This window comes from Ambystoma mexicanum, chromosome 4p (genome assembly GCF_040938575.1).
Source record: "Ambystoma mexicanum isolate Mex_15411 chromosome 4p, UKY_AmexF1_1, whole genome shotgun sequence".
Taxonomy (NCBI): domain Eukaryota; kingdom Metazoa; phylum Chordata; class Amphibia; order Caudata; family Ambystomatidae; genus Ambystoma; species Ambystoma mexicanum.
The window spans coordinates 604789541-604807743 of record NC_090927.1 but is presented as its reverse complement, the minus strand read 5'-3'; the positions used below and the strand labels follow the sequence as shown (position 1 = coordinate 604807743).

Sequence of the window (18203 nt, the reverse complement as noted above, 5' to 3'; positions counted from 1 at the left end):
CAGCAACCAGACCGATGTTGAACATTATGGATGCTTCCAAATAGTTGCCATAACTTCTAGGTGGGGCACTGTTCGACGTGAGGTTGTTGCTAATTTGTCAAAGTCCTTAGAGGGCAGCAGCTTGTTTGCTGCCCAGCAAAGGGGCTAAGTGAGGGTAATGGGCGGAGGCCCCCATATCGCCCCCGGAGCCATTATCTGCTAGCTCAAAGAGGACACATGCCCACTTGGCCACCCCACTAGCTATCCCCAAAGTAAGGCAAAGAACCTTGTCACAGGGGACAGACCACATTTGAAAATAACATCATACTATTTCTGACAAAAGTATCTGTGAACAGGCTGGCAAATAATCCATAACACCCAAAGAAAAGCCTATGACTAACTTCATATGTTCATAGTTCAGCTGCTGAAAGTCTGCTAAAGGTGACATTGTGGCTTTGTGAATACTACAGTATGGTGCCTATTGAAATACCTACTCAATTTGATCCTCTTTTACATTTCATATGTGATTTGAATTCTTATCAGGAAATGTCATTTAATTGCTTTCTATTGGCCATCTTTTAGATAAAGACAACATTGCCAGGGGAGCACCAGCAGGTTCTCAGCAGCCTGCGGTCTCGTTTTGAAGATTTTACAGAGGATAGCCAAGAGTCAAAGATCTTCACTGTCTCAGACATAGGACAGCTGGAACGAGAGGTGAACGTATGTCGCCAGTACTATGAGGAGCTCCTACGATCCGCAGAAAGAGGTATGAATTTAATTTTGTTTTGTACAGAATTTAATTTATAATTGATGTGAGCAGGTCCACATCCAGAAATACCATTGTGTGAATTATGGTCTTCTGGTGGAGCATAAGCACTCTCATGTGTGATGAATCCCTCACTGAAACCCTGCCTAAACTCTATTCCCAGGTAGCCAGGGAAAGGCAGATGCTTCCTGATCCTGACCTTGGGGGTGGTGTTCTGCGGCAGGATCACTTGGGAGGAGAAAAGGGTCAGGGGAGTCGAGGTTACTCATGGGATGAGACACAATATTTAACTCCTTTTAAGGAGGATTTCACCCAGCTACCATAGTATGTGATGGCGGGTTGCCATAATAAGCCAATGGTTCCACAGATTAACCATTTGAATGTGGATAGAATCTGACAGAAACCATGTGGTGTTGGAAGCAATAAACATCTTTTTAGAACCTCAGAAACTCATGCCAATAGACGTTTTCCTAACTCCCAAAGGCATCACAAGAGGAAGCTATTGAAGAATGAAAGCTGATTGAATAAACATCCATATTCGTCTTTTCAAGCCTGTATTGTGGCTAACTCTGATGACACCCTTTTGATAAATGTCCTAAAGTGTAGAAGTCTACTCTACATAGACCAATGAGCAGCCGGCAACAACTAGACTGCTCATTGGCATTCTTAAGAATACTCTTCATGCCTCCTCTCCTCCTCTTCGTCTCAGTACTTATTCCAAGTTGTCTAGATCACTGATGTTGGTTCTGTGGGGCACTCTGCATTGCTCTGTTCATATTCTTCGTTCCAGTACTGATCTTGAGGACTTCCAGTGAGTCATAGGTGTTCTTCTTCGACACAGTCGTGTGGTGGAATTTACATGGGTAGTCCCTACTCTTCCTCCTCTCAGTACTTGTTAATGAGGTGGACGTGTCTACCCTACACATGTATATAGAAGTGAAGGGGACTGTGGGATCTGGTATAGGGTAAGAGGTTGAGGGAGGTTGTGAGGGGGCAGAGGCATACAGCATTCTACCCACAATGCCATCCCCCATCCCATAAGGTCCCCCCCATGCGATCCTCTCTCAGTGCACCACTCCCAGGGGGACCATTGGACGGTGGCAGCTCAGCCTTGACCCCATGGGAAGGGCCCCCCCCCCTATGAGAGAAGGGATTTGTCACACTATGGTATGAGCCAGGAGACTGTCCCCTGTTAGAGGGGGGGATGCTGCAGAGGTGACGTGGATGGTTTGAGGGTCATACCCTAGTCACCCCTGAATCTCAGCGTGGACCTTGTCACATCCCTAACAAATCTCTCCTTCGCCTAACAGGCCATTTTTACATTAGAGATTGGGTAGGTGAGAGGGGTCCTGGAGGATGCCCTGTTTACCTCCTTGAGGGGCCGCATCACCATGTGGGTGGGTCCCCTTCACCCCCAGAGCCTCCATCTCTTTATGCACTTTCCAGGGGACCTAGCTGATCCTCTTCCCCCCTAATATAATTTCAGGATAGCCTTTAGTTGTTTCTAGCTGTACGTACTATGTGCAGTGCTGTGCTGCTCCTTTAGATGGGTTTATAAACGCATTAAAAATGTATTCGATAGAATACTCAGGTTATGGCTTTTTGTAATCAACTGGCACCCCTTTAATACATTTAGTAAACAGACAGTGAACATGTTATGTAGTGTGGCATGAACATGTATACAATGTCTTATTAATGCATGTGTTTTTTCAACAGAGGAGCAGGAAGAGTCCATTTACAATCTGTACATTTCTGAGGTTAGAAACATCCGCCTGCGCTTGGAAACATGTGAAGAGCGTTTGATCAGACAGATCAGAACTCCACTAGAAAGAGATGATTTGCATGAAAGCGTGTTCAAGATCTCCGAACAGGAGGTGGGTTTAATGAAAAAAAATATCACACAAAGTACCTCTGTTTCAACTTCTACCCAATTTAAATAGATTATGTAATTCAAATTGTGAATTTCATATCGTTCAAAATATGTCTGTGCCATAAGATCAGGATTTCCATATTGCTACGATTCTACTTCTTCTTCTGTATTTCACACACGCTTCTACTTTCTCAGTACAGTTCCACAGACGTGTGTAAAGCATGAGAAGTACTGTATAACCATTCTTGCTCTATCTTTATAGTTTCATTGTCAAAGCTCTCCCTGTCCCCAAATCAATTAGGCTATCGAGGACCATTTCGTGATACTAACCCCATCCAATGATATTATGCAACCATCATGTTTTTACCACCTCGGGGGGCCCTGTTGTACAATCATCACTACACCATGCACTATTAACTAATTTCCCAATGCTGTCAGGCAATGGTCCCCTTCACACTGTGATCCACTATCCAGCAGTACTCCCTTAACATCAAGTAACGCCCCTACTGCCCCATCAGACACTTGGCCCCTACCAGTCATTAGCCCCTCCATCACCCAATAATCCTCCCACTATCCTGTGTAGTCCCCAATAAGCTAGAGAAGCTTCCTCAGCAAGTAGTGCTTGCTTGGACAGTTATCCCACATTTGCCACTAGCATCTCTTCAATTAGTCGTATCAAGATGATTCAGTAATACGCTATTAGACCCTTGATAAGCCAGTAGTTTCTCTGGCCCCGCTTAGGAATTCTGCTGCTGTTGGAGGCTACCCATCCCTCACTTTATGGTTTCCTTCTTTACTCTTCAAACTTCTGCAGCATGGATCATAGGTCTTTATTGACCCCTGTGCAAAATACGTTGGTTTTGGAACTTGTGAGGGATATGTGAAGGGGAAGGCCAGAGGTGCACATCTGGAGTACCATGCCTCATTTATCACCCACCATGATGGCCAGTGTGGTGACATTTCCTACTTAATTAGGGGGGATTAATGAGGAGCTATATATGATGCAATGGCTTCTTGCTGTCTCCTGAGCTCGCAGAATGCTTCCTTGTCCTAGTCTGTCTCTTGAACTCACAAAATGTTAGTTTAAAACAGCGTCTTGACCCATGACTTTTCAGTCTGTATATGTGGAATTGCCATTGATATTTTAGGGTACTAAGGGCTCTGAGCCAAAAAAAGGCCACACCCATATCCAGTTATGAGATTCTTTTTTTTACCGAGGTAAAAACAATAGCGGCGGAACAATTTTGCCGCAAATATGTTTTTACCCCACCCCCTATTTATCTTTTGTAAGTCCCCCGTCACCTCTCCTGTACCCTGTGCCGTCCATTCCGTCCCTCAAATGCGGGTCCGATCTGACGCGTCAGGGTTCCTTTTTCATTTTTCTTCTTTTTTTGGGGGGGTTCTCTGCTTCCGATGTCAAGGAAGCGGGAGACACCCCCACAACCCTGATGCTCAGAATACCGAACATACGGAGCGGTGGACACCCCTGCAACCCCTGATCCGCATGTTCGATATTTTCGGCAGCGATTGAAGGGTACTGGCTGAAATCGGTCAAATGTATCTTTCTATCATTTCTTTTTCAAACAAATTGGATATTTCACCAGTTATCATATGATGATACAATTCTTGTCAATGAGATACATTGTTGAGTATTTTAATCAGAATGATTTGATCATAATCATCACAAAAAAAATTGTGTTTGGTAAAGAAAACTCTATGGTTAAGTGGTATATTTCAGGTGATTTGCTGGAAGTAAGTGGTGTTTGATTCTAAAATGTACTGGTAAATTGCACTATGCAGTACCAAATACAAAGGCAACTTACATATTAAATTATAAAGAGCCTTCAAATGCAAGATGCTGCCTACAAACTCTATGGATCAGAAATGTGCTACGCTCTCTTCAATTTTGGCAATGCTACAGGCCTTCGATGGGACCGCCAGTGGAATTGATTAGATTAGAGTTGTAATTCAAATCATTGTCAAATCTATCCTGGCTTAGATAACTGCTGCATTATGGCAGAGGTTGCTTTCCAGAAGATAACACTTCCTAAAGTCACTCTGGAAAGTTACATTTGTGTATGCCTTAAAGGCCTACAACTGTTTTTCTAAAATTGCTCATCTCACTTCGGCTGTTTCATGGCTCTAAGTATCAACATATATGCCTTCAAAAGGCATTTAAGATGGATTTGCACAAAATCATGGCCTGCTTGGATATGTATTGTAACCTGACATACTTGAAAACGAAAACCTGCAGTTGTATGTGCATTAATTTGAAGGCAAAGTGATGCCTCAGAAATATGTAAATGAAATCCTGGGTGACGCTCATAAACGACATTGACCTTTTACAAATCTGCAGAACAGTATGATTTAATCAATTGAAGACCCTGAAAGATGTTATGTCTCTCATTACGATCCACAGAGAGCAGAAATTATGTCAGTTGTGTAACCCCCAAGTTGAAACAGTGTATGAGAAACATTTTCACAATTTAGTCATGAATGACAAATACATTAAACACGTTTCTTTGAGAAATATTATATAGCACAAGACAATGATGCAGTTGTGATATGCACACAAAGTGGGTCAAGAGAAGTTGTGCTTGCAGCTGTGGGTTGTTGGAAAAAGATTCAATGTAGATTAGACACTGTAAAAATGCCTCTGCTCATCCCAACCACAGAGTGGGAAGTTAGTATTCTATTTCAGTGACACATTGCCTTTCTAGATGTATCAAAGGATTTGGAATTGTCATATTGAGTGCTATTGTTTATAGAACCTGGGAATGTGCAGATGATAGATAGCTAATATTGTATATATGTATTTAGGATGTGGACAAATATAATGTAAGCAGAAGTAATGGATGCAATGTATTTAAAGCTGAAACAGGCAACGTAACACTAAAAGAAACACCTTTGCATGTAGTTTAGCCCCGTGCTAATAGGAACCCCAAGCAGTTACCTGATTGTAAAACTGGTCTGGCATTCCTTAGCACACAACCTGCAAAAGCGATGCTTCAACCTTCCATAGAAGTGCGCTCGTTGGGGATATTTGCTAGCATCCTAAAGAAAGAATACAATTCCAGGTTCCAGGTATAGGATGTAGAATTGTGTTTTTTTCTTTAATTGGACTAGCCTGGGTTAGGATGAAGAGGTTTTGTGCATTATACAGATCACTTTGAAATGTATGTGACCCAGGTACCTGGAGACAATGGAAGATATTGTTTGCTGCGGAGATATGTTCCCACGGTTCTAATCTCTAAATTGGTTTCAAATTCCAGTTGTGTAATATTTATTGGAGAGCCAATGATGTAAGTAAATAGATCACAGCTGTTTACTTTAATCCAGGCATCTGTGTATTAGGGCAGTTGCTGTCTGTTATTTATTCTTGTCTGAGATGAGTGAGGGTCTCAGTAGGCAACGATGTGATGTTATTTTAATAAAAAGACATTCCTTAAATAGTTTGCAAGATACCCAAAATGTTAGGCAAGTTAAGGAATGAAAAACAACCTTCCTTTTTCACAGAAAGTAAAGAAAGAGCTGGAACGTCTTAAAGATGATTTAGGAGGGACAACAGATAAGTGTGAAGAGTTCTTCAATCAGGCGGCTGCTTCGCTGTCAGTGCCCACACTGCGCTCTGAGCTCAATGCAGTCATCCAGAACATGAATCACATCTACTCCCTGTCTTCCATCTACTTAGAAAAGTAAGTTGTGCCCTGCATTGAGCTCTTTCACTTGAATTTCTGTTCACTTCATGTGTATTGATATGGGGGTATAAATATACATGGGCTTGTTTGCTTTTTGCTATCAGGACTATTAGGTTATAGAATACTTCGGAGTATGTTGATTTTTTTTTTAAAGGTGTGTTTTTGTCAATAACCATTTTAGAACTGTGTGGATATTTCAAACCTTTGTGGAATAGTGGAATTTAGAAAAACAGTACTGACTATTTTGCCATTTCAAATATGATCTGAACACTTTGTGAGTTAAAGTTGCTAGACTGATCAAAGCTTGAATGGCAAATTATACATTATGAAGCACACAACACAGTTTTTTAATTGCTGTCTGTGTTTTCTACCCAGAAATAAAAAAAAGAAAATAGAACTAGTTAAAGTGACCTTAAAAATGGATGTCTGCACATAGATTAGGTATACCGTTCTTTGGCCATTCGGTGCAAATTGATCGAGGAATTCCTGCTCTACAGAGGGCAGACTCCTAATGTAACCATTTCATCACCCTTTTTGACATATTCACAGCCCACACCCCCACCAAAACCCCAGTGTAATGTTTTTACACTACATACATATATATTGAAATACCTATTGAAGAGTAAGAGAAGACATAGGAAACACATCTGTACATAGATAAGCAAACAGCAATGGCAAGTAACACTCTGGTGTAGTGGGGATGAGTAGCACATCTATACTAGCCATGGTGAGGAAACCCTTTGCAAGCCAAATGGGAAAGAGATCTATGTTTATCCTTTCACTGTCCTTCAGAGATTAGACTTTCACATAGGCAAGTTCCCTTACAGTGCCTCTGATAATAAGGGCATGGGTTGCAGACACTGCCATTGCACGATTAATAGAAATTTGCATTTCAACCAAATGACGTGTCTCCCCATCCACAAGAGTGCGTTTGATGAGAGCCAGGCTGGTGGTTGTCTTGTTAGATATGTATAGCCATCTCTCCGTCTTCAATTTTGGCAATGCTACAGACCTTTCGGTAAGAGGAACACTATGGATGGCAGCTCTGTAGCTGATGCTAGAGTTGGCATAGCTTTTCTTTACAGCTTGTTTATTGCCCTGAAAAAACATCCATGGTTAATGTCCCCCCACTTGCCTCCCCATCCTTGTCTCTTTAGGTGCCAACCTTTTTTCATCTCTGTGGGTGTTAAATGACGAGGCCTAGACATTTGGGAAAGTTACCAACCTGTTAGCCTTACAGCTACAAGCCCATTGTTTTCTTCACATTACCATCCTCTGCGACACTCCATTTGGGGCTTTTTTCTATACTTGAGTTTTCTTCTTGCCTTATTTAAGATGGTAAAAACCCATGGCTGGGATCGAATTGGGTAATCTGAGGCACAAACTTCAAGGCCTACCCCTCTAGCAGATACTCTCAAAAATGCTGATCTATGTTGTGCTACACATTGCCTTTAACAGTAAAATATCACTGGTGTGTTCGTTTTTTCTAACCAGGTTTGGCCTTTTTTTCCAGGTTAAAGACTATAAATTTGGTTCTACAGAATACCCAGGGTGCAGAATCCCTTGTCAAACTCTACGAGACAAAGTTATGCGAGGAAGATGCAGCCACATCAGACAAAAAAGCCATTGAGATGCTGGTAGCTACGCTGAAGGTATGCCCCTGCTGCCGTGAGACCATGCTACACAACTGGAGTCATGTATTTTGCATTCACACACTTTCTACCTGTTTTGCTCTCCATTTGTTTATTTGGATTAGCTTTCGTTTCTTGTTTAATTGTATATGGCTTACTCAATTAAGCAGGTGGTGACTGTGAACCTCCTTGTTAGTATTGCACATTGTTGACTGGTCCATTTTGGGGTTAAGATACTGGATTTACATCACACCATGCTCCTCCATCGTGGGTACTCCAGTCACTTGTCCATCCTCCTGATCATGAGCAGGAGAACCTAGAGCAGGTGGGCAGGGAGTATCAGGAACTCTCCCACCAGTAAGTCCCAGACCCCACACTTACACTCTGTCACCGCCACAATTGTTCACTGTGTAGGAATAGATGCCTTACTCTGTGCAAGGGCTGACTTCTCATAAAGCCCACCATGACTCAAGCTCAGAGCAAGAGAAAGATGCTGGACGCATGTTTCACTGTTAACTGTTCATTTAATGGGGTTGTTGTTATAGTGATTTTATGAAATAGAAGAGCATGCTTTGGACCTGAGCTTTCATTTCAATGCAACAATGGATGTGTTTGTGTATTTTGGGACTAATTCCATCTGGGATCTAGTTAGGCGAGTGTTTCATCTCCATTCCCCTTGTGCTGCTTCAATTGTGGGTGTTTTGTTCATAAAGAATAGATTTTCATAAATAACACAGAGGTTGCTGTATCGCTTGCATTGGCTGCAATGTTCCCTCGACCAGGAAAGGATAGTTTCTCATGTTACAGGGTAGTTATCTAGAACTGAGGTGGAGGTGGTGGTGATGGGTGGAGGGATGTTTAATGTTCATAGAACTTTTGTGTCTGGAGTGTCTTGCAAATGGATGTGGCAGGGAAATTCATTAGTGGCAAGTCTACATGTTCTCAATTTATATTCAAGTGCAATCATTTTTTTTCATTTGTATTTTGTATTTAAGAATGTTATCATTTCAAACAGAAAACGTAAAAATTAGAAAATAACGAAGCAGAGGTCTTAGCATAAGATGTCTTTACATAATACAATATTGGACTGAATGAAGTGCAGCAGGTAGTGAAGGCGCATGGTTAGGGGCATATTACCAGGCACATGAACCGGAGGACATGACATCATATTTCTAACACCGAGTGCCAGTTTTTATTTTACATATTCACTCGAGTAATCCAGAGGGAAGAATGCAGGAGAGGTTGGTTGGGCAGTTAGTTTTGATAGAAGTGTGGGGCGGTTTGAGGGTGCTCCTTACCAGGTGGAGTTTGAGCATCGTCCCTTATTCATTGCTTATTGAATCTTAGCATTGGAGGTCGGAAGTTGATGAAAAACGAGAGGTGTTTCATGCCTTGGAGGATGAATTGCAGAAAGCTAAAGCCATCAGTGACCAGATGTTCAAAACGCACAAGGAGCGTGACCTCGACTTTGACTGGCACAAAGAAAAGGCTGACCAGTTGGCGGAGAGGTGGCAGAATGTCCATTACCAGATTGACAGCAGGTTGGTTCTCCTCTCTACTGCTCCTACATCTTACTACTGCAAATGTTGCTGTGCAGAAATGAAACATTTGGATTTGGTGTGACACATATAAGTGGACATACAAAGCATCAGGTTTGGTTATCCTGCTTAACAGGGATGCCCCTTAGATGGACTTTGTAGGGGAACCAAACCTGATTTTGTATAGTGGTCTAATATAGTGTGCATAGTCAAGTACACATGGCATTTGGTCAGATGTTTTGACATACTAACCTTTGTGTTTTAATTTGTTATTAATCAATTCCTGCACAAATGCCCAAAAGCCCATCTGTTAAAGAACATGTACCTTATTATGAGTACAGCAGCAATGGTAGATAGAGCATGTGGCATTTTAAATGCATAATATTTGTAAAATAGCATAGTTATGAGTTAGATTGCATGAGATATTTACCCTATAGGGTAATATGGGTCATTTACCACATGCAGTACTTTCTAAATGTGTGTTATGTACCCATCAGTATTTTGCAAATATGTGTTGTTTACCCCATGCCTTACTTGTCATGTATCCATTGCGGAAAGATGTAGTGTGATCCACATTTTTAGAAATACCACGTGTTTTCAGTTACCAACATGCTCATAACGAGGCCCTTAGTATTCTGCGGTAAACTGATGTGCTGCCCTGTTTTGTTTCAGGGCCAGCCTTTTAGATATCTGCAGGTTGAAAAGGCTTGCTGTTACAAAGACTTTCAGACCTTCACTCTGCTGTCACAGTAATAGCAGACTTGCAAGCCCAATGCATGGATTGAAGTGGTGCAACCATCAGTTGGTTCCACAGTAGATTCTATGGATTGGCTCCAAAGTTCAAATGATTGTGTTGCCGATTTGTACTTCTGGTTTTCTAGCAACAAGAAATGTCATTATACACATTTGTCATCCTGTTGGGTCTTGTGGACTGACCGTGGGTTTTCGTGCATGGCTTGACTGAGACCTTTGAAAGCATTTTGGTGTTGTGTTTATCTAAGTGGGGATCGAAATAAGGAATTGTTCTGGTAAAAGCAGCCATTAGGTATCCGAGATCAACCAGGAAGCAGGAGCTACCTCTGGGGAATGAGGAACTAGTACATAGCGTGCTGAAATTATAACCCCCACATGAGGGAAACCAGAATATGTTGTTAATTATATAGGGCCCATTGTGTTAGAAATATCTTCCAAATGTGTCCCCATGCTCCTTTAGAAACATTACCAAGTACCTAGAGTTAAAGTCATAAAGAAATGTTTATACTATGCCCTTTGGCCTGCGGAGTTGAAAGTAGCTCCTGGTAGCCATTGCAGTCAAGCTAACCTGGCTCCCCTAGACTATACACAGGAGTTAAATAGCTCCCAATTCCTTGTAATTTTAAATCCTGTCTAAGCAAATAACTCAAGCAAATCCATGTGTTCGCTGGCAGCTAGAGCACAATGCACGAACCACTATACAACTAAGGGTCGAGGTATGACATAGATAATTGCTCGTGGTCTGCTTGGAGCTGGTAAACACAGGTAGGTTTTTGTTGTTGCTTGGGTCATTGATGCCTAACAGGCTTGTCAGTGCCATTGGCTCATTATAGGCCCTATACCTGCCTTATGCTCACAAGCACTTATGTTTCACATGCTTTGTTAGGTTACGTGACTTGGATGGTATCGGCAAATCACTGAAGTACTACAAAGAATCCTACACAGCTCTGGATGACTGGATCACACAAGTGGAAGATACCCAGAGAAGGCTTCAGGAAAACCAGCCAGAAAACAGCAAAGCACTGGCAAAGCATCTGCACCAGCAGAAGGTAAACTAAAGGAGTAAACCTATATGCACTGCATGATTGCTTTATTCCTGAAGTCCAGACAAATCAAAAAACAATGTATTACAGGCCATGTTGTACTTAGTACAATTGAGATTATTGTCCATTGCCTTGCGAGTTCCTTTCAATGTGGCCTGAGAATGTGAACACATGGACCCTGAGAACACTCACAAACATTGGGTGGGGAGTCTTCTGAGTAGCAATGTAGTGTCTGCCTGTGAACTTGAAAATTGCAGTTTGTAAGGATTCTGGTTGATTCCTCTCTCTGCAGGAGCAGCAAGACCTTGAGGTAATGATGGGTTTGCATGCTTTAGGTCTACTAATGCTTTTGGTATTCATATGAACTTTTGAGGACATACAGATGGGTGCTCTCATGACTATATGCTAGTACAACAATTACACCACAGAGCACCGTAAGTGTTCTTGTAGGGTCCACTATACCTGATCCATTATTTTATCTTTATTGTCTGCCCTATTACACCCTTTTCTTACGTTTTTGTTCCCCTTCTCGCTCAAACGTCTTGTCCTTTATTATGCTTCTTTTTCCTCTCCCTCTAATAGGCACCCCACCTCTATCTTGAGGTTGCTTCTTTGCTGTTTCTGTTAACTTCACCTCCAACATTGTATTGCTCTGTACTTTATTTCTCAGTCTTCCTCCCCTTCATTTGTTTTGCATTTTTTCTCCACCCCTTCTTCTTTTGGCCTATTCCTCTTCTTTTCTTGTACATCTTTTAGGGGTTTCCTTCCTTTACCTTTCTCACTCCCTCCTTTGGCTTCCTCTCTGTTCCCCTCTGCCACTCCAGTGTTCTACATTCCATGTTTTGGACTTTTTCCTTAAATATATTCTTTGTTTTTTGTCCATTTCAAAACATTTCTGCTGCTCAATATTTCTTCTTCAGCTCGTTCCTCTGCTTCTCCGTATCAGAGGACTTTCACACATTTTCACAACTGCTTCTCCTCATCAGAGTTTCCTGTCCTCTTCCCTGGAACTTGCCACCACCTATGTTCTTTTGGCTCTGCGGCTTCACCTTTTCTCTCATCTTTGTTTTTCTCAGATCCTCTCTAAATCCCCCCTCTGGCTCCAGTGCATACCTTTTATAACCTCGATCTGTCTTGTTTAAATCACGTGGGTCAGACTGAAATGAGCTCCACTGTGGAAAACTAGTGTATCAGGGGTGGGATCTCTTTCCGGCCCCCACCCCACGTCCCTTTTCTTTAACCTCCATCAGCATCCCTGGCTACCAGTACCATTTCTGGGGTGGCCATTTCTGGAGAGATGCTGGACCTGTCCCAGGTTGCAAATGCTGATCCAATGGGTTATTTTGTGGCCCTGTCATAGGATAAAGCCACCTTGGGTCCCTCGATCGTATACACCCACGGCTTGTCACATCATCAGATTTCCCAGGGGACTCCCTGTACTTGACACACCCTCCCCAAGACTCCTCCGTGCCATTGACTCCAGGTCAAACATAGGGTGAAACCCCATGGATTCCAAATTTGACACAATTGTGCTAGGCTTGTTCAGATGACCAGAGAGCAAGTTATTTGGCTTGTCCATTCTCATTAGAGGGTCTCCTACAAGTTTGGTAAACTATGGAGAATGATGATTTACTTACACAAATATTATATATGAGCAATACCGATTATGCCTATGCAAATTGTGCACAGTCTCTAACTATAAAAGTGCAAATTAGAGTTTGCAGGTGCAATCACTTCATCATAGAATGCAAAGGCTCCGGGTGAAGGTGATTTTACAGCAGAGCTTTATAAACAATGTCGGGGATTATGAACACCAAAAGTTGTAACATTAGCAAATGAGAAATTGAATGATCCAAAGTCTTTGTACACATTACGAGGAATTAGTTACATTTATTTTTCCAAAACATTGTTGAATACAGATTATCAAATAATTGTAGCAGTATTTGCTTAACAGATTTGCTTGCATCATAAATTGCTGGTGAGCAAAATACATTTATTCCCGAGAAACATTATGGTCTATGTCGATTTATAGGGTATCGATTGGGAGTGACTGGTATTTTTATTGATGGATGTGCTAAGATTTGGGAAGAGACTGGATGGACGTTTTGGAGCTTACTCCATGAGGCTGAGGATATTACAACTTTCCAACAGTTGTAATGTGAATTCAGTTCACCTGCGGAAGCATTTTCTAAACACTGAGAGTCCCTGAAAGTTCTGCCCGATTCAGTAATTTTGCTTAAAGATTGGTGAGACATCCATTCATGGTTTTTGGCATTATTTTAGTGGTCTAGAAATAACAAATCGATGTAGCTTCCCAGTCAGATTAAGAGGTTGGTTGTAAATGGTAGTTGGGTTTGGGTATGGGTAACTTCCTAAAATTCTTCGACACACTTAACGGCAACACATGAAAGCTGATTTTGGAATGCAGTTTCCATAGGATGTTGTTTTAAAAAAACACACATAGACTTTAATCCAGCAGTTTTTGAGGCCCCAGGCACGCACATCCATTGATTTGTTGGTTACGAATGTCCTGGAAATGTCATAAGGTTAACAGAGTATTGAATCTATTGGAACACGAGATGCAGAAAATGGTGGGAAGAAATTCAGAAAAGGCACAGCTACGCTAGCACATTAGAGATTAAGTGTACATATACTTAATGAAATACACAGCTTGGAATTTATTGTGACACTGGTTATGCAATCTAAGATTACATTATAGTGGAATGCAGGAAGCTTAGTGGCTAAAGAAAAATAGTTAGAATGTAAAAGGATGTTAGCCTGGAGAAAATATATAATTAAAACAATATGCTGTATGTGATTCAATTTAAGTGGGGAATATTTCACTTGTATAGAATACAACATAAAATGCATTCTACACCTGTGCAATGAATGTGATTCTTAATAATAAAAACATCATTTTAAAAACAGTGCAGTCTCACTAACCTTCCACACTCCCTCCATGCTGGAGAGTCATTCAGTCTTGGTATTTATTCTCCACTTTTATGTGAGCATTGGTGGTGTGGTTACTGACATCATGAATGATGTCAATCATGTCACATATGGTGTCATCAACAAATCAATATTCCTAGAGCAGTGTAGGCTTCATAACTTGACCGTCACTTTCTGTGATTTTGCTATGACTACATTGCACTCTACTGACATGGGAGCTAACCAGCTGTAGGATTATTTGCTGGGTAACATACTGCATCTTGCTTACTTATAATATAGGTGCAGATGTCTATTTCATAAAGCTTTTATTATTGCCATTATTATCATTAGCTTTTGTAAAGCACCGTGTTCACGACCAAGGTGGTTGCTTGGCACTGATCCCAGAGGGGAGTGGTCGGCCATCATGATATTCTTATAAAAAGATGCATATTCTGAATAAGTGTAGGCATGGTAGGGTGGGCAGGCATGTTCCAGATCAGTAGTCGGTGGCCATACCGAGCTGAGATCGGAAAACAGCATAGATTTGTCCACCGCAGCATGATCTATGAACCTAAGGATGACGTGGGTTTTGACAAGTGAGGGTGTGATGAAGTCATCTACCTGGTTCTGAAATAAAAAATAAAAATCCGATTAGTTTTTTCCAAGGAATGTTGGCATTATAAATTACTTTGAAACGAAAACGTCAGTAAAGGGACATGGAACCCTCTATAGTATGCATGTACCAATGCATATTACCGTTGTGGGATGGATAAACATTAGATGCTATTAATATTTTCCCTACACAGTTGTATCACTAAAGCAACAAATATTTGCACTTGCATATACATTCTTTTATACTCATAAATATAAACTGTGAGGGTGCAGAAGTAAGGCTCTCACACAGAGGGGTCATCGTGGTTGTTAAAGACTTATTAATGTAAAAAAAAGAAAAGAAAACCCTATCTTGCCATGACTCAAAGAGGGGTTTCCCAGTCTCAACAAAAATTCTAATGTCTCTGTCAGGATGTCCAAAAGCAAAGGTGCACAGTCCTATGCCAGAATCCTACCTCTGTCCCTCACACTCTATGTTAGACCAAATCAAAAGGGATTTCTCCCTAGTCCAGAGAAATGATTCCCTTCCCCCGGATGTAAAGTAGTTCTGGGTTTGAAAGTTCTCAACTTTCAGTTCCAAGTGGTCAGAAAAATGTTGCTCTTCTCCTTCCCGTCTATATGGGACCCAGACCAGGGTTGGCAGACCTGGTTCACCTCTCATCCAGGTACTGCAACAAAGAAGAGTGGTTTGGATGCTCCTCCAAACTGTGGTAGGTCTCTGACCCTGGTTGGCATACCTGGTTCCCTTCTCTACCACATCCTGCAACAACGAAGTGTGGTTTGGATGCTTCTCCAAACTGTGGTGGTTCTTTGACCCTGGATCCCTTCTCTACCAGGTACCTTTAGTCACCAAAACAGACTTGGTTTACTCACTTGCCAAGTGCTGCGTCCATAGGCATTACTCACAGTTCTCTTCAAGGTCTCTTAATCTCATATGGAGACTTGGTTTACTCTCCTGCCAAATCCTACGTTCAAAGAAATTACACTCATTATTTTCTTCAGTCTCTTCCGATATCCGACTTGGATGGCCGTCTCTCCAAGTACTGTCACAAAGAAGACTGGGTGTCCTTGTATCCCAGACCCTGTTCTCCTTGTTATCATGTCTTCCCCGTAGGGGTTATCCTCTTTCCCCCACTTTCCATGCATTGTTGTCTTTAGGATTCCTTGTACCCTGTGGTGACCCCCACCCATAGGCTCAGCCCCCCAAATACCTTTAGGTTTGGCTCCAGCCCTCTGGCTAGTCGCGGGATTCTCTGTGTCTCTCTTTGGCTTGCCAGCGCTGTCAAGCTCTGTCCATCGTGCTGCAGCAGCTCCACGACTTCAGACGCTGTTTGGCGTGCCTTTCCCAGCCGGATCACGTGTTCTCACAGCGCTGCGCTGGTGTCGCTCTCCCCAGCCAGCCTCTTGGTTTTTGGCCTCTTGGTGTTTTCCGCGGTGAGCACCCGCCACGCTCTCAATTACTCCAGGGCGGGTCTGACCTTTGGTTCCTCCAAGAAGGGAGTCTCCAGCTTCCTTCAGTTCTCTGCACTTGCCTGGCATTCAGGGGTTCCCCCTCTCTCTGGTAGGCATACTGGTCCACAGCCCCTTCTCTTACAGCACAGCATTCCTGCTCCTTGTGAGAGGATTTGACAACACTTCCTGGTTTCCCTCTATTTCAACTACTGGTGTACCAATAGGAAGTCGGGAACCACTAGACTGTTCAATGTGGTTCCTATAGATAATCTTCATGCTGGCACACTTCTCCCTCTTCACAGTACTGATCTTGCGGTTCCCTTGTGAGTCAATGGAGTTCTTCTTCATCACAGTACTGGGAAAGGGATCTTCACTTAGGTAATTCCTATTCTTTCTCATCCCACTACTTTCTAGGGGAGTGATAAGGGGACAGTAACTCATGACCCTAACATGGAAGGGGTTGTTAAGGTTGCAGTTAGGGAGTCTAGGGTCATGTGATTGGTGGGGATACTGCATTCTCCTCAGATAGTCGTCCCTAGTCCCACAGGGGGGATCCCTCCCCATGAGACCCCAGCTGGGTGCCACCCCTAGGGGGACTTTTGGGTAGTGGCCTCACCGCCCTGGCCTCATGGGAGGGGGCTCCCACAAAAGGAGAAGGGACGGCCTCCAAAGATTTGTCACAAAACACATGAAGAAATCGGTCACTCCCTTGTTTAGCATTTATGTATTTGTATTCTCTTTTAGAGATAATGTATGAGTACTACAAATAATGTAGTGATCCAATATACAGTCACCAATATTAGCAATAAAGTATATAAGTATATAACCAGCATCCTACTCTTCTATTCCATTTTAAAATGTTAAAACAACTTCCAATCAATCAACAATGCGTGTGACTAGCCATTGTGGCACAATGGAACTTAGAATTATACTAACAACTGTGATGCTCTGTATTGGCAAGCTACATAACAGGTAAGGTTGTACAGACCAACCCCTGAATAACCCATTTGGTGGAAAGGGTTAAAAACATTGTAAAAGCAATTATAGGGGAAGCATTTTAAATCCCCCTGCAAGTATTCCTCTCGCCCTTCCTCTGTGCTTTGATGGATTCACTTACCCTGGCCACAGACGTTCAAGGGGCAGCACAGAGTTGAAAGCTATGCAGAAATTCAGTACCCCGCTAAACTCAGTATTTCACCAACACAGGGAAAATTGAAAGGCTTACCTAACAAAAATACATTACAGTGCCTCTTAATGGTGTAAACATGGAAACAATGTTGCAAAATTGGTAAATATGGCTTATTTCAGAATTTGGCAAAATTGGCAAAGTGATATGTTTCAGCCCAATTAGCAGTCTAATGTCTTAAGGTGGTAGAAAAGAGGGTGAGGTGGAGACGCGCTAGTCACTACAGCAATAAGGCACACAAATAATATAGTTGATGTTTTAATTGTAGCAGAAACAGCCGACACGTGTTTCGACACGCTGGTCGTTTTCAAGGCGTACGCGAGACAAATATGGGCGTGACAAATATATTACTCGTAAATCGAGCGATCAAATAACAAGGAAATCCCCGAAAGGCTTTCGGGGATTTCCTTGTTATTTGATCACTCGATTTACGAATGATATATTTGTCACGGCCATTACGGCAGGGATTGTGATCTGCATGCGATGTCCGATTGAGTCTCACATCGCCTTCCTTTTTTGTGGGATTACCCCACCACGATTTATCAACATATTTGTCTCGCGTACGCCTTGAAAACGACCAGCGTGTCAAAACACGTGTCGGCTGTTTCTGCTACAATTAAAACATCAACTATATTATTTGTGTGCCTTATTGCTGTAGTGTCTAGCGCGTCTCCACCTCACCCTCTTTTCTACCAGTCTTCAGTTCCAGCCAGGGTGGTCTGGCTGCGTGGGTGGTAATGCTGCTGA

General features: G+C 42.3%; 1 protein-coding gene across 20 annotated transcripts in view; it reads left to right on the top strand.

Moving 5' to 3' along the window:
• Positions 1-18203, top strand: part of DST (dystonin) — a 2190048-nt gene that overhangs the window by 1302135 nt on the left and 869710 nt on the right. For all 20 annotated transcript variants that reach the window (XM_069606170.1, XM_069606155.1, XM_069606164.1 and 17 more), the window contains 6 exons: positions 562-745; positions 2462-2619; positions 6132-6310; positions 7827-7965; positions 9292-9485; positions 11122-11284. In XM_069606170.1, coding sequence (XP_069462271.1) covers positions 562-745; positions 2462-2619; positions 6132-6310; positions 7827-7965; positions 9292-9485; positions 11122-11284 — 1017 coding nt within the window. The remainder of the gene's footprint in view (positions 1-561; positions 746-2461; positions 2620-6131; positions 6311-7826; positions 7966-9291; positions 9486-11121; positions 11285-18203) is intronic.